General features: G+C 43.0%; 1 protein-coding gene across 1 annotated transcript in view; it reads right to left on the bottom strand.

The window, feature by feature from the left end:
• Dgkg (diacylglycerol kinase gamma) overlaps positions 1-14141 on the bottom strand; it is a 162879-nt gene that overhangs the window by 78748 nt on the left and 69990 nt on the right. The window contains exon 19 of the mRNA XM_027951541.2: positions 7992-8056. Within this exon, the coding sequence (XP_027807342.1) occupies positions 7992-8056 (65 nt within the window). The remainder of the gene's footprint in view (positions 1-7991; positions 8057-14141) is intronic.

The raw sequence follows: 14141 nt of genomic DNA on the forward strand, positions 1-14141 counted from the left end.
TTAAAAAAATTTTTAAATTTTGAGTCTGCTGACCTTGAGGTGGGGTAGTTATTCTGGATTATTCTGTGTGGTTCCAATGTAATCTTAAGGGCCTAATCTTAAGGGCCTGGATATGTGGAAAAGAAGCAGAAGAAAGCCTGTTGGAGGAATGTAATGTGAAAAAGATCCCACTGGCCATTGCTGGCTATAAGGATGGAAGGAGACCACAGCACAGGACTGGGGACAGCCTCCAGTGGAAAAGACAAGGAAACAGATTCTTCCCCGGAGCCTGCAGAAAGGATGCAACCCTGATGACACCTTGGTTTGGCCCAGAGTCACTTAGTTGAGACTTCTGACCCCCAGAACGGTCATATGATAATGTAGTATTGTTTTAAGCTACAAAGTTAGTGGTAATTGGAGAGAGCAGCCACACAAAACACATATGGAGACATATTCCAATTCTCAGGGTCAGAAGATTGAAGTTTAGGAAGAGCAATTTGGTCAAGGTCACACAAAAGTAGTGACAACTGCAGGACTTGAATCCAGGTTGTCTGATAACAGAACCTATTCTCTTGGGCCTTTAGCTCTATTGGAGTCCAAAACGATTTATCTAGCACCTTGCTTGCATAGAAAATGTGAAAACCCACCAATGTACCTAATGACCCACTATACTTGAGGATGGCTCTAACTGGTAGAAGTGATGTCCTAGTTTGGGGCTCAGATTGGTCTTTCCAGTCACTTTCCTTCTGATTTATCATGCCAAATAACCCAATTCCTCCCTTATGAGAAAACCCTCTTACATATTTGAGGCCAATAATCACTTTTCCCTAAACCTCTTTTTTGGGTAAAACAACCTCAGAGTCAGTCTTTCCTACAAATCATTAAAAGTTTAAAGTTCCCGTACCTTCTTGACCTCTCCCTTCTGAAAAGCATCCAGACCATCAACACCTCTAAGGGCCCTGGCAGTTCCCACCTTGCTTCTACTTTGTGTACTCTGACTTTCTTTCATGAGGTTATCATGCTAACCCTCACCTTCTGAACTTGATTACATGCTATACCTTGAGCTCTTTGATGCAAATGCTTCTAAAAACCAATCAATCGAGAAATACTGATAACTTTTGGATTACTTGGCCAAAAGTCTTGAAAAACAGCTTGCTTTCAAGTTCCTTCTGACATTATCACCAACTGATTCTGCTCTTTGTTGACATGAATAATACCTTTCTTATTCTAGCCTGGCAGGGACAAGGAGAAAAGGCCTGTTAAGCTGCCATAAGGAATTGATCTGTTCAAATGGCAACTTTGGAGAGAGCCCCAAGGTCCCAAAGGCTGCCCCTGTGCATGTTCTGAGAGTTTTTCTTGCCGGTTCCACGCTGACTGGGAAGCCAGGCGGGAAAAGGAAGGCAATACTAAGAGTTAATATTGATTTCATCATATTATTTAAAATACTGTGAATGTCAGGGTGGAGAGAACTGCACAAATATTAATAGCAGCCTCCTAAAATCTTTGATCATCCACAGCTTTAGATGATCCATGTGGCTGCTCCTGCATTTCTGCAAATCATTGAGGGCTGACTGTAAACAAATAATCCAGCCAAAAAAGCATGGGCTTCTGCAGTTGCGTAATGATGAGAGCCTGGAGAAAAAATATGAACCCATATTTCATTCATTTTAGTTGCTGTGCCTCTTCCAAGTAGAGGTGGGGTTGGGTGGGGGCTAAAGCATTTTTGTAGGTTAGTATCTGAATGGTCAAATAATGAAGTAAGTTGCTCTGTCAGGACTGATGTCAAGAGCCAAAGATACTTGAGCACACAGCACCAAACATTTCCTTGATGAATGAATGCCTACAGGGGAAGGAAACAGAAAATGCTACAATCATTTATGATGGGGGCTTTTCAGAATCCTATTAAAAAAAAAAAAAAGAATTTGACCTATTGGGGGAAATAGATGCAGACAGTTTGGAGTACTGGGTACCTAGGGTAGGTCTATTTTGGGGTGCTGAGTGCTGCTGGATGAGAAGGGCTAAAGCCCAAGTTAGGGCACAGAATGCAGACTCCAGTAGTGACGATTTTTAATCCTTTGCTTTGGGAAAACTAAACATCTGGGCTGTGATATTGGGCTATTTCATAGTGCTTCTGGAAAAAAATAACTTAAGATGGTTTTATTTTTAGATAAAAGAAGACTACCTTACGAATATGGGGATACACTGCATGCTGGGACTGCAGAGCATACCATGGTATTCAAGAGAGGAGGCACTTTCATTTTTAGAACTATGTGCCTAGAGCTTTGCTAGCTTATGTTGCTCCTCCTCCCACTGAACATCTCTGAGTTCAGCTAAGGTTGGGGGTTGGTGATGGGGAGAATAGTCACATCTTCCAGCACCTGACTTCCCTAGGCCACCTGCCTAGCCACCAGCTGGGCATTCCATGGACCCAGCTGGTAAACCACATGGTACCTGCCCTGCCACTCTCCCTCTCTCACCCCTACTCTGCTTCTTCTGGTACCATTTCAGCTGGGGTCTTGGACTCCCCACTTTGATTCTGTCTTTAGATTCTGGACTTAGAATCTATGATGTTCAGACCCCAAACCTCTGCTTCTTGAACCCACATGGAGCCAGGAGGAGGAATTTCCTCCACAGCACCCATCCTGGAAAACCTAAGTCAACACTGGATAGATAATTGGTGCCATTTTCCCATCCTCTAAGAGAGGGATTAAGTCAGATTCAATTCATCGTTTCTGGGGTGTCCTCCAACTTTTAGTTGTTCTCAAACTCTTCTTTTAAAGGACTCTGCCTATAGACCAAAGATCCTATGAGAATGAGAACTGAATTCCACCTGCCACTCCATCAAAAGAGTATCTGATTGTTAATGCTTTATGGCAATTTCAGCAATGCTTTCCTCTGTTTGCCAGTCAATGATATTCAACAAGAAATATTTATTGAGAACCTATTGTGTGCCATGAACTTACTACATCTTACAACAACCTTGCAAGATTTTCAAGGGAGGAAGCAAAGGATTAAAAAGATTAACTTGCCCAAGGTCACACAGCTAGCAAGTTGCAGAGCCAGGTTTGGATGCCAGCTTCGGCTATACCCTGCTGCCTCCTTCTATAAATATCTACGAAGTGCTTAGTTCTTTGCAAGTTGTATTTGCAACCTATTAAGGACTCAAGCTACATTAGGGCTTCTGGGGAACCCCTCGTCAGCTACTCCATGGGCCTGGCTCCAAGAAAGCCAACACTCCAGAGCCTGTTAATTACTCGAGGGCTTTTGGGAAAGGTGGTCAGCCTTGGGTAAGGAATGAAGCACGGTTGTGGTGCCTTTGAAAGGCCCGACAGGAAATATCTTGCTTCAGTCTCAACTGCTGAGGGACATATTCAAGTGGATGACACTCAGCAGGTTTGAATAACACATTCCTCAAGTGCTCTGAGTTTCTGACCAACAATAAAAAAAACCTCCGTAGTTAGACTTCTGTTTCTGGATTCTCACTGCCAGGGACACTGGAATTAGATAGTTTTTAGTGTAGATTTCATATGTACAAAACCCTTCACAGAGACTTAATCTGGAAACTTCATAAAGGACTGGATAGCATTCTTCATGGAAGTCCTGCTAGTAGACTGCTGTCCCTTTGAAGGATGGATAATCCCTCTCCTTATCCCCTAGTTAAAATACTCTCTTTCCTCCATTATTTTGCCTCTATTGTAAACTCTCCCCTCGTCAAGACCTGGAAAATTTGCCTTCTTTCTCTTATTTCCTTTCCCTCATTTCACTCATCAGTGTGAGATCTATGCCTCACACTTTGGAAGGCTCACCAACTTTAAATTCTTAATAGAACAAGGGAAGGCACATTTCAATTTTTTTCTGGGTCACACAAAATCATATAGCCATGCCTGCTCCCTGCTATGCACATTGAGATAGGGAGAAGACTCATTACACACAAGATATAATTGGTCTCCTCCTTCTGCACTCAGCAAGCATTTTCTCATTGAGGCGATTCATATAGTTGGATGAGCCCATGAGAAATCCACTCTCTTTAGCCTCAGTTTCTTCCTCTCTAAAAAAGGGACAATAACACTTACCTGCAAGTTATGAGTACTGAGAGGGATTGTGTATAAAGTACCTACTAGAGCTGGGTGTGGTGGTGCACACCTGTAATCCCGGTAATTCAGGAGTGCAAAGCTGGCCTTAGCAACTTAGTGAGGCCCTAAGCAACTTAGGGAGACCCTGTTTCAAAATAAAAAATAAAAAGTGTTGGAGATTTAGCTCTGTAGTTAAGTATTCTTGAATTGGAACTCAAGTTCCCCCCAAAAAAGTACCTATCAGAGCATCTGGTAATAGTAGGTATTTGCTAAAGGAAATCTGGGGGTCACAGCAGGTACAGCAAAAGGTCTTCAACTAAGATAAGTCAGAAATCAAATTAATCTCACAGCTTAAAAAAAAAAAACAAAAACCTGTGATCTCAGCTAGGTAACTTAGTTTTTCCCAGCCTCAGTTTCTGTATCTGTAACATGAAAATGATAATATTTACCTTATATAATTGTTTTGAGATTTAAATAGTTTAATATATTTTTTTAAAAAACTAATATACCACCTGGCATCTTGTAGGAGTTCAAAAGTGGACAATAATTCTTTGGGTCCCTTGTAACACTGTTTCTACACTCAAAAATGATCCACTTGTGAATGATGCTTGGGATATAACTGTTAAAATGTGCTATATACTCTATGACTTCCTGTATACTCTTCCTGTAACATTTTTGTATGTTAAAATAGTTTTATAAAAATATTTGAGGAATGTTTTTTCTTCTTTGCTAGACTATGAACCTAGTAATTCAAAGACTAGGTAGTAGAAGGGATCAAAAATAGCACCATCACACATGGCCCGTATTGCTACCTCCTTAAGTCTGGTTCTTGCTCCATTAACAAAGCTATTTCATTAGGGAAACAATTTCATGCAATCCACCACCTTTCTTGGCAGCAACCTATACAAAGAGACCACTGGGGGAAAAATTTCCTGAAACCCTAACAGCTGAGTCATATTTGACGTCCCTTAAGAATCAAAGAAGCCTTAGAACTGTGATTTTTCACCATTTGGAGGTTTTAGGTCCTTTTAAGAAATTCTGTTAGTTATGGAGATTCTCTCCAGAACAATATATCTAAGATCTTAGGTTCAATTTCAAGGTGTTCTGAGAATCCCCAAAGCCCCTGAACCCTGGGTTAAGAATTCTTATTAGAATAGCTCAGGAATATGAACTGGAGATGGGAAAGAGTCAACTTTCCTGATGAGTTCCAGCCCTGACTAGTCACACTCCCTTGCTGAAAACAAAACCAAACAAAATGAAACAAAACAATCATAACTCCCTGTATTTAACCTCAAGGTTATCCCTGAGGGCCCAGTTCCAGGCAGTAATGGTAAAGATTTCTAGCCAAGCTGTGGCTGCTCTTTGGAGAACCCAAGTTCAGCTCAGTAAAATGAAGCCTATTTGATAATATCGTTTACATTTCCAAATCCTGGGTATCAAGCTTTCTTCCTATCCCTTGTGGCCCTTCCTAAGTTTAGCTGCTGGTGTAATGGGGTAACCATGGCAACAACCACCTGCCTATTTAAAACCATCTCCAATGCTAAATAAGGAAGCCTAGAGAAAATGGCTGCTTGCCTGCCTCTCAGTGGACAAACTGAGCACTCCTGGGTATTTTGGACATGGGCAAGCAGGCAGAAAAGAAGCAGTATGGACCCAAAGCTCTTAATAGGAAGAGTTTGGTGACCTTGTGAAATAGAGGCAACATCCTATGTCATCATTTCTTTAAATGCAAATATAGGTGTCTGTCACCCATGGTGACTGTACCACAACACCTTGACTTCAACCAGGTGAAGAGTGAGGCATGAACCTAACCTCTGAGAAGTCTGCGAAGTGGGAAAGAAAATGGTTTATACAGATCACAGTAGCTTTGTTCATACTGTGTTTTGCACAGTACATTTTTTTTTTCCTGACAGATGTTATCTTTCTAATTGTATTTAATCGTGTGGATGGCTGATGATTGCTCTGTTCATGTCACATGTTGACCTACTGATTTTTTGGAATATGGAGAAATTTCTCTCCCCCTCTTTCCTCGTTCTCTACAAATTACAGAGATTTTGCTTGTTTCCCATGCCAAGACACCATACAACCAGCTGCAGTGAACGACTTCCTTTGCCCCAAGCATGCTGCACCCTCACTCCTTTGTATTTTTTCCTACATTTGGTTCCTTCTCTCAGAGTTACCCTTCTCCTTTTGCCAATCTGGAAAACACTGTTTTCTGTGTCTTGGATGGGGCATTTCTCTCATTAGAAAACCCTCCATGCCAAGTTCCACACTTTTGCTTTGTATTGCCATTGGTCACGTCTATCCACATCACTTAACAGACCATGATGCACATCTGCTTTCCATTCTGTTTCCCCCAAAGGGCTGGGAGTGCCCTGCACCAGTCCATCCAAAACACCTCTAGAATAGTGTCTGGTAGATAGAATGTTTTCAAAAAATACTGTTGGATAAATGAATGAATGAACAGAACGTACAGATTTCACAAGCAGATGGAATGTTCAGACACATGAGTGTGAGCATGTGTCAGGGTACTTGTGTGAATCCTGTGGAATGGGTGGAAGAAGAGTATTTAAAAAAACTGTGTAGATATTCGGGAGCGAAGAAGATTGAGAGGAGAATCAACAGAATTGCAAGTTTGAGACTACAGTGGTAGGGACTGGAAGTACGGACGTTTAGCAGTGTGGAGTGAGTGTGTAGGATCTGTGAGTGTTAGGAGTGAGAAGGAATAGGCTGTGACAGAATACACATCCTAATAAAGTTACTTCAGCTGTGATTAGATCCCACAGATCGCTCTTCCAGAGGAGGAAGTAGCTTCATTATGTTTAGTTTCTGATCCTTAAAAAGGCTTGCTTTTTCTTGGTTAGCCCCTCACACCCCCCCAGGCTGTGGGGTCAGGGCAAAGAGTAATAATAATAATAATGTCCGGCTCTTTCAGGGTGCTGGGCTTTAAATGAATGTCTTCAGACCCTTTTAACCTCTGCTTTGAAGAGAATTCTGTGGGGTAAATAAATGTCAATCCCCTCATGTTCAAAGATCAAGTCCAAAGTAGTATCCACCCTACTCCCCACCTGCCTGAGGTTGGGGTGGGATCCTGTGGTCATCTTGAAATAGTACAATAAAATGGAAAGAGAAAGAATAGAAGTCAGCTAATGAGAAGAAGAAGAGAAAGAAATAAGAAGGGAGAAAGGCAATTTTGACAATCCCAGGGGTAGCTATGTGCCCAGTCAGAACTCAGTTCTGGTAAATTCCCTTGGCATGCAAGAAGGGTTTGGTTTCCTTTGCAAAAGACCTGGTTTTCTCTTCCCTTTCATTTTTGAATCTAACATCTAGACTGCACACAGGGCGCCCAGGCTCAGGTGGGGCCTGGTGGGCTCCAGGTCTATTGCCTTTGCACGTGCCACTCTGCTGCTGCCCTCTGCTGTCGGGGATGGAAGAGGCGACGCCCTCCTGGCACTCTGGGTCCAAACCCCAGGGCTGCCACCACCTCCCATGTAGGACCTAGAGAAGTTGAGTCCCTTCCACCCTTTCCAGAAAAAAAAATGCGGGGCCGCGGCAGGATTTGGGGTGGGGGTGCTGCACCTTTGCAGGAAGCAGCCAAGCCCCCGCAGGGGCTCCAGTTAGCCAAGGACAGACTCCCCCCACTACCCGCAAAGGCGGGCACCCCACACCCCTTCCACCCCCACATCCCTCCCTCTGCACAGATCCTCTGGGAGGGACTGAGGGACAGGCTGCCAGACTGCGGCAGGTTTCTGACATTTTTTTTTTCTTTTTCTTGGAAATGGAAACCCTCCTTCCGGCAACGTGGCAGGGAAGCGAAGTCCCGGGGCGGCCAGGCCAAGAACATTTCCGTAGGAGCAGGTGGGAGGCCCGGGTCTGGCTGGCTGCACTGGGCAGGGCGGCTGGGCGGGGCAGCGCAGCAGCCGGCTTGCAGCCTCTTACCTGCTGTTGAATTTTTCAGGGTGTTTCTCTCTCATCATGTGGAATCTGTGTGCAATGGAAGCATCCTGAAAGCGAAAGAGAAGAAGGCAGAACCCTGGTTAGTGCTTCTAATGGTGCTGTGTGGCGGAAAGGATTGCACACGTCTTCACCGAATCCCCCAACCCTGAGATTCCATCTCACAGGGGAGGTTCCAGATCCCAGAGGCCCAACACCAAGTCCAAGGGTACAGTTAGTGCCGCCAATACTCTTAGAGGTGCCCTGGTCCACTCCAGGGCCCTTGCAGTGAGCACTCCATCCCTGGCCCAGTGAGAAGCAGATAGTTAAAGGATGAGTGAAGGGGAAAGCCCAATTCTTTGAGGAGAATGAGGGTCTGTGAGCAGGTAGACAGAAGTAGCCCATGTGGGAGGCTGGGAGTGATTCTTTGGGTATGCCTTGCCATATTAAATGGTTTTGTAAAATACTTTTTATTTTGGAATATTTTGACTCACAAGAAGTTGCAAAAATAGTTCAGAGTTCCTATGTCCCTTTCACCCAGCATTCCCCAAGGAAAACATCTTACATAACTACAGTACATTGCGAAAACCAGAAAGCTCATGTTGGTTGGTATTAACTCTTCTTCTTCTTCTTTTTTTTTTTTTCCTGTACTGGGGATTGAACTTGACCACTAAGCCACATCCCCAGCCCTATTTTGTATTTTATTTAGAGGGTCTCACTGAGTCTCAGGGTCTCACTGAGTTCCTTAGCATCTTTTTTTGCTGAAGCTGGCTTTGAACTCACAATTCTCCTGCCTCAGCTTCCTGAGCTGCTGGGATTACAGGCATGTGCCACTGACTGGCTTATGTATTAATTCTTAATCATTCATGTTAGTAGAAATAATAAATGACAATGGATAATCTATCTGATAGATAATTAGAAAACATACTAGCTTTTGCTTCTTGATCATTCCATCCAAAGGACTGCTTCCAGGGTCAAGGAGAATCTTAAAACACATCCTACTGACATTTTCTTATACTCCCTATTGGCATATCCTTTGGTGCACTCTTGGCCACCGGCACCTCAGAACTCCCCACAAGGATGGCTGTCATGACCCCATGCTTCCAGGCTCTCTAACCTCTGATCCAAACTTCTTAGCCCTGAATTTTATGTGCAGCCCACACTCCCATTGTGGGTAGTCCCATGAGTTGTTTCTCATGGTTGTTTCTAGCATCTAGATGCTGGTAGCTCCACAATGAATAGCTCTAGAACCAGCCCTGAGCTTCAACACCAAAAATGGACTCAACTTTCCTCTTCAAACCTGTTCTTCCACCCTCATTAATTGTCTTGTTTTCTAGCAAAAGAATGTGTACCGCGCCCCCCCCCCCCCAACCACCACCACCCAGGCCCCATGCCAGCACACTGGGTGCAGGTGCTGGGCTTCAGAAACAAGCAGGCTAATTGGGCTGGAGATGGGGTGACCCAGAAACAAGGGAGCTGATTCAGATTTGTTCAGGAACAACAATAACAAAAACTTCAGAAACCGATTTGCTGGAATATGTGGCTAAAAAATGCCTGAAATTCTATCCAGCAGATTTTTAGCTAATGCATATTCCATTTCTCTATAAGAAAACTCTACAAAAGATCATTTGTAAATGCTGATTAAAAAACAACAACAACAACAACAAACAAAAAAAAATGTCAGGAGGTATAGTTCAGTGAAGAAGCGTTTTTGAGCATGTACTGTGTGTGGTGAGTTGCACTTGGAATCAGAGTGACCCCAGCCAGCAGCCACTGTCTGATAAATGGAGAGAGCACATCAAGAAGATGAGTTTGCTGGGCAGCGGCACATGCCTATAATTCCATCGGCTCTGGAGGCTGAGACAGGAGGGTTGCAAGTTTAAAGCTAGTCTCAGCAACTTAGCGAGGTCTAAAAACAACTCAGTTGAGACCCTGCCTCTAGACAAAAGATATTTTTTTCAGGAAAAAAAAAATAGGGAATAAGGCTCACTGGTTAAACACCACCAGTACAAAAGAAAAAAAAAAGAGCTAATTTTATGTATGGCAAACATTCCTTGCTGAAATAATGTCTTGGGAGTTTAACAATTAAACTTTACATACTGATTTTATTTTTAGCTTAAGACACATCAAGAGTTAAAGTCTGGGTGAGGTCCCTCTGTGCAAGTGGTGGGAAGTGTGCAAACCCCAAGGAGGCCTCCTTCCCACCCCCTGGGCCCACACAGCTTGGCCCGAGTGGCTTCTTTGGGCAACAGCATTTCATGCTCCCAGGCTCCCATCACCTCCCTAGCTCGGAGCAAGTTTCAGTGAACATGCTCAATAAGGTTCATGTGACATTGTCAAGTGCTTCTCTAGATTTCAAGAAAACATTCCATCTACTTGTGTTCCTTTGAAGCACTAATTTTCCTCTGTCAGAAAAATTAAAAAAAAAGAAAAGAAAGAAAAAAGCAATCGTATATTGCTTGGCACAGTTTGTACTTCACTATCTCTCCCTCCAGTACAGCTGCGACTAGCTCCTGGTTCGTACTTCTCTGGGATATTTGCACAGGCCCCTCCCTTTGTATAGTTCTCATTGTCCTTGGTTTTTCCATAACAAGCATTTGCAAAGACTAGCCTTTAAAATATTATTAGTTTAGCATGTAGTTCCTAATTTGCCAGTGTCATTCCTTGACAAATAAAGTAGCCAGGGAGAGCTAAGTGGCTCCTTTGCTCTCAAGTCCTGAAAAGGTGATGGATCATCAGGATCCTGACCATGTTTCTCTATCTGGAGATGAAAAAGAAGAGTCGAGATTCACTTTTGCTCTCTTGAGCATCTCTGAGTCAAGGGCTGATCTTGGCATATTGACAATCAATAATGATTTCATTTGGATTTTGGAAATCAAGGCTACACCAAATCTTTTCTTGGTGATGATTACAGTAAAATGACACTTCCGTGATGACGCCAAGTACTGGGAATTGCAAACTCATGGGAGCCATGATGCAGTTCTGATGGCCTCACTATCCGGAGTCTTTTTGGATGCAGCATGGGGTGAAGAGGAGACCAAGAAAGGTGTGGACGCGGGGCTATTTTTTCCTCAAGTAAAACTCTTAAGCACATGGTTGGACCAACAATTTTGGGCCCCTTTCAATGTAAGCAGCTGTTATTTGGACTTTGAGATATTGGAACATCTAGGCCAGTGCTGTCTAGTAGATATTTAGTGTATGCCATATATGTAACTTAAGATTTTCTTGTAGTTACATAAAAAAGTAAAAAAGAAGCAGATGAAATTAAAATTTTGAAAATATTTTCACATACCAACATAAAGGTAAAATTAATTTTAGTAACATTTTAATTAACCTAATAGTTCTCAAATATTATCATTTCAATGTATAATCAATATTAAAAATTATTATTATTATTTTATTTATTTTTTTAAGGTGCTGGGGATGGAACCCAGGGCCTTATGCATGTGAGGCAAGCACTTTACCAACTGAGCTATATCCCCAGCCCCAGGGATATTTTAAGTTATTTTCTTCATAGCACATTTCTGAAATGTGGTGTGTATTTTACACTTACAGCACATCTCAATTTAGACAAGCCTCATTTCAAGTGCACAATAGTGACATGTGGCTCACAGCTGCCATATTGGACAAGGCAGGGCCAAGTCACTCTGGCAATTTAGGGAGATAAGAAGACAGAAAGAGACAACAGGACAGGTTATTTGAAATTCAGATTGTTCTCAAAACTTATGGCAGATTGAGGAATGGAAAAGTGTAGACCCCTTGTCACTCCTCAGTGATTTCCATCGACTTAGTACCTTTCCTGGCAACAGATAAAAACCTGATGCTGAGCCAGGCATGATGGCTCATGCCTGTAATCTCAGTGACTCAGGAGGCTGAGACAGGAGGGTTGCAAGTTAGAGTCCAGCCTTAGCCATTTAGCAAGACTCTAAGCAACTTAGTCAGACCCTGTCTCAAAATAGAAAGTAAAAGGGGCTGGGGATGTGGCTCAGTGGTTAAGGACCCTTGGGCTAACTCCAGTACTAAACAAACAAAAACAAAGAAACAAACAAAAAAAACCATCTGAAGCTGATTGATTCCAAAAGTTTGCAGGCAACTGATGTCTTGTTCACAAATTCCCTAATGGGCAGGAGGCTCGTCATTGTGGAAAACTTGGTTGGTGAACTCTAAAACAATCTGTAAGGTGGAACATGGCACATGGGTTGGTGTGACGACTGTGGTTTTTCCTTGGCCCCTAGGCTCCCCTAGCATCTGAAATAGATTCATTGAATCAAGGGATTAGCTGTTCACCCATACAGTTAAGGCTCAGTGAAAGCAGAGCCTGTGAGGAGTTCAGAGTTACGCATTCTCCAGGAATTATTTTGTAGTTCCAAACTTCCTGTCACTGATACCTGGCTATCCTGACATTTCTGCCTAATCCAAAAATAGATAGGAGGGAGGAGGAAGCCAGAGGAAGTGGTGTCTTGGATATGGCTATGCTAAAAATCTCTTGCCAGTGGATATTCTCAGTAAGAAGGACCAATAAGGCCAATTATCTTAGGTTCTTATAGCTGGCCTGTGAATGGAGATGTGGTGGCAATGAGACCACAGTCATTCCCTGGAGTCTTATTTAATCCTCCATCTATTAAATAGGTCCTGTAAGTACCAAAGGGACTGTGTGAACTCATCAGGGCAAATTCCCATCTACAGCACCCAGGGTACCATAGCAATGGTGACTGTCATCATCTTTATGATGCAAGGCAGCAGCCACTTGGTATCAATAAACTATTCCATGTCCTTCAGAAGAGGCACAGACCTTGCAGAAATCTCTTTGCCAAAGGAGTTCGACTCTATTTAATCATCATCAGGAGGTAAAACTGGGTTGGTTTACATACCTACTTCTCCTCTTACGAAGTTGGGGAAGTCAAATAGGGAGCAAGACCTTCTGCAAATGTCAGCCCCAGACTCTGTCAGGATTGTGTGTTGGTTACTTGTTTTCTCAAGATTTCCTCTTTCCAACTTTTAAAGAGCGAGCACACAAATGATGCAAACGTTTTGTTGAGAGAAGGCTAAGGGTGCACCAAAATGAGATAGGAATTTCTAGTCCCTCACTCCTGTGCAATACATGCACAAACTCAATGTATAAGAAAAAAAAATCATGAGGAAGAAATTGTGTGGGTCTTCGTAATTTGAAAAATGAACACATTGGATTATTATCAGTCATCCCAGGACAGAAAAATATTTTGACCTTTGAGGATGATGGAGAATGTTTCTATGTTTTCTTGGAGGATGATTAGCTGGCTCATACTTCCTTCCATTTATATTTTCAAGAATGAATTGTAATTTGTAATTTCATGAATGATTACTGATCAGGCTTGGCTCTTGGCTTTAGGGTCCAGCTATTTAGTTTAGAGAAGGTTGTCTATTCCTTTTTGTGTATCCATTTATTTGGGGAAAGAATACTAAAAGAAGTCCACTTTATGCAGCCACTAGATCGACAGAGACAGACAAGGAGATGCTGGGAATCATGTTTTTGTCAGCTAGAGCTGAGTGTGTGGGAAGATTTGGGGCTGAAGAATCTGAAGGCAGCCATGACTGTACCTTTCCATCTGGAATCTTCCAGGCAGCCCACCCAGCCTCCCTGCTCGTTGCTTATATGGGCTAACTCTTCCTGCTTTCTAGATTCCCTCTCCTTGCTTTAATTCAGTTCTGATTTCTGTGTCCTGAAGAACCACTTCCCTTTGATCATTCTTTTCTGTTCTGATGGGCTGTCTTCCCTCTCTGAAGCCCTGGTCAGGATCATCTGCATCAGAATGATCTTAGAAGCTTATTAAAAATGCGATTTCCCACTAGCACATGCCTTGCAATCCCAGCTAGGAGGATGCAAGTTCAGGGCCAATCCTATGTGAAAATAAAAAGGGCTGGGGATGTAGCTCAATGGCAGAGCACTCGCCTAAGCATGTGTGAGGCCCTGGGTTCCATTCCCAGCAAAACACGCACGCACGCGCACACACACGCACGCTCGCAAGCAAATTCCCAGACTTCCTGAATCAGAATATGAATCAGAATCTGTTGTGAGCAGAATCTGCATTTCTGATAAGGGGCCCTGTAAGCCATTTTGAGGCACATCCCCCCAAACCACCAAATACACACACGGTGTTGGCAGCAAGAATATGGAAG

The sequence above is a fragment of the Marmota flaviventris genome, chromosome 8 (assembly GCF_047511675.1).
Source record: "Marmota flaviventris isolate mMarFla1 chromosome 8, mMarFla1.hap1, whole genome shotgun sequence".
NCBI lineage: Eukaryota > Metazoa > Chordata > Mammalia > Rodentia > Sciuridae > Marmota > Marmota flaviventris.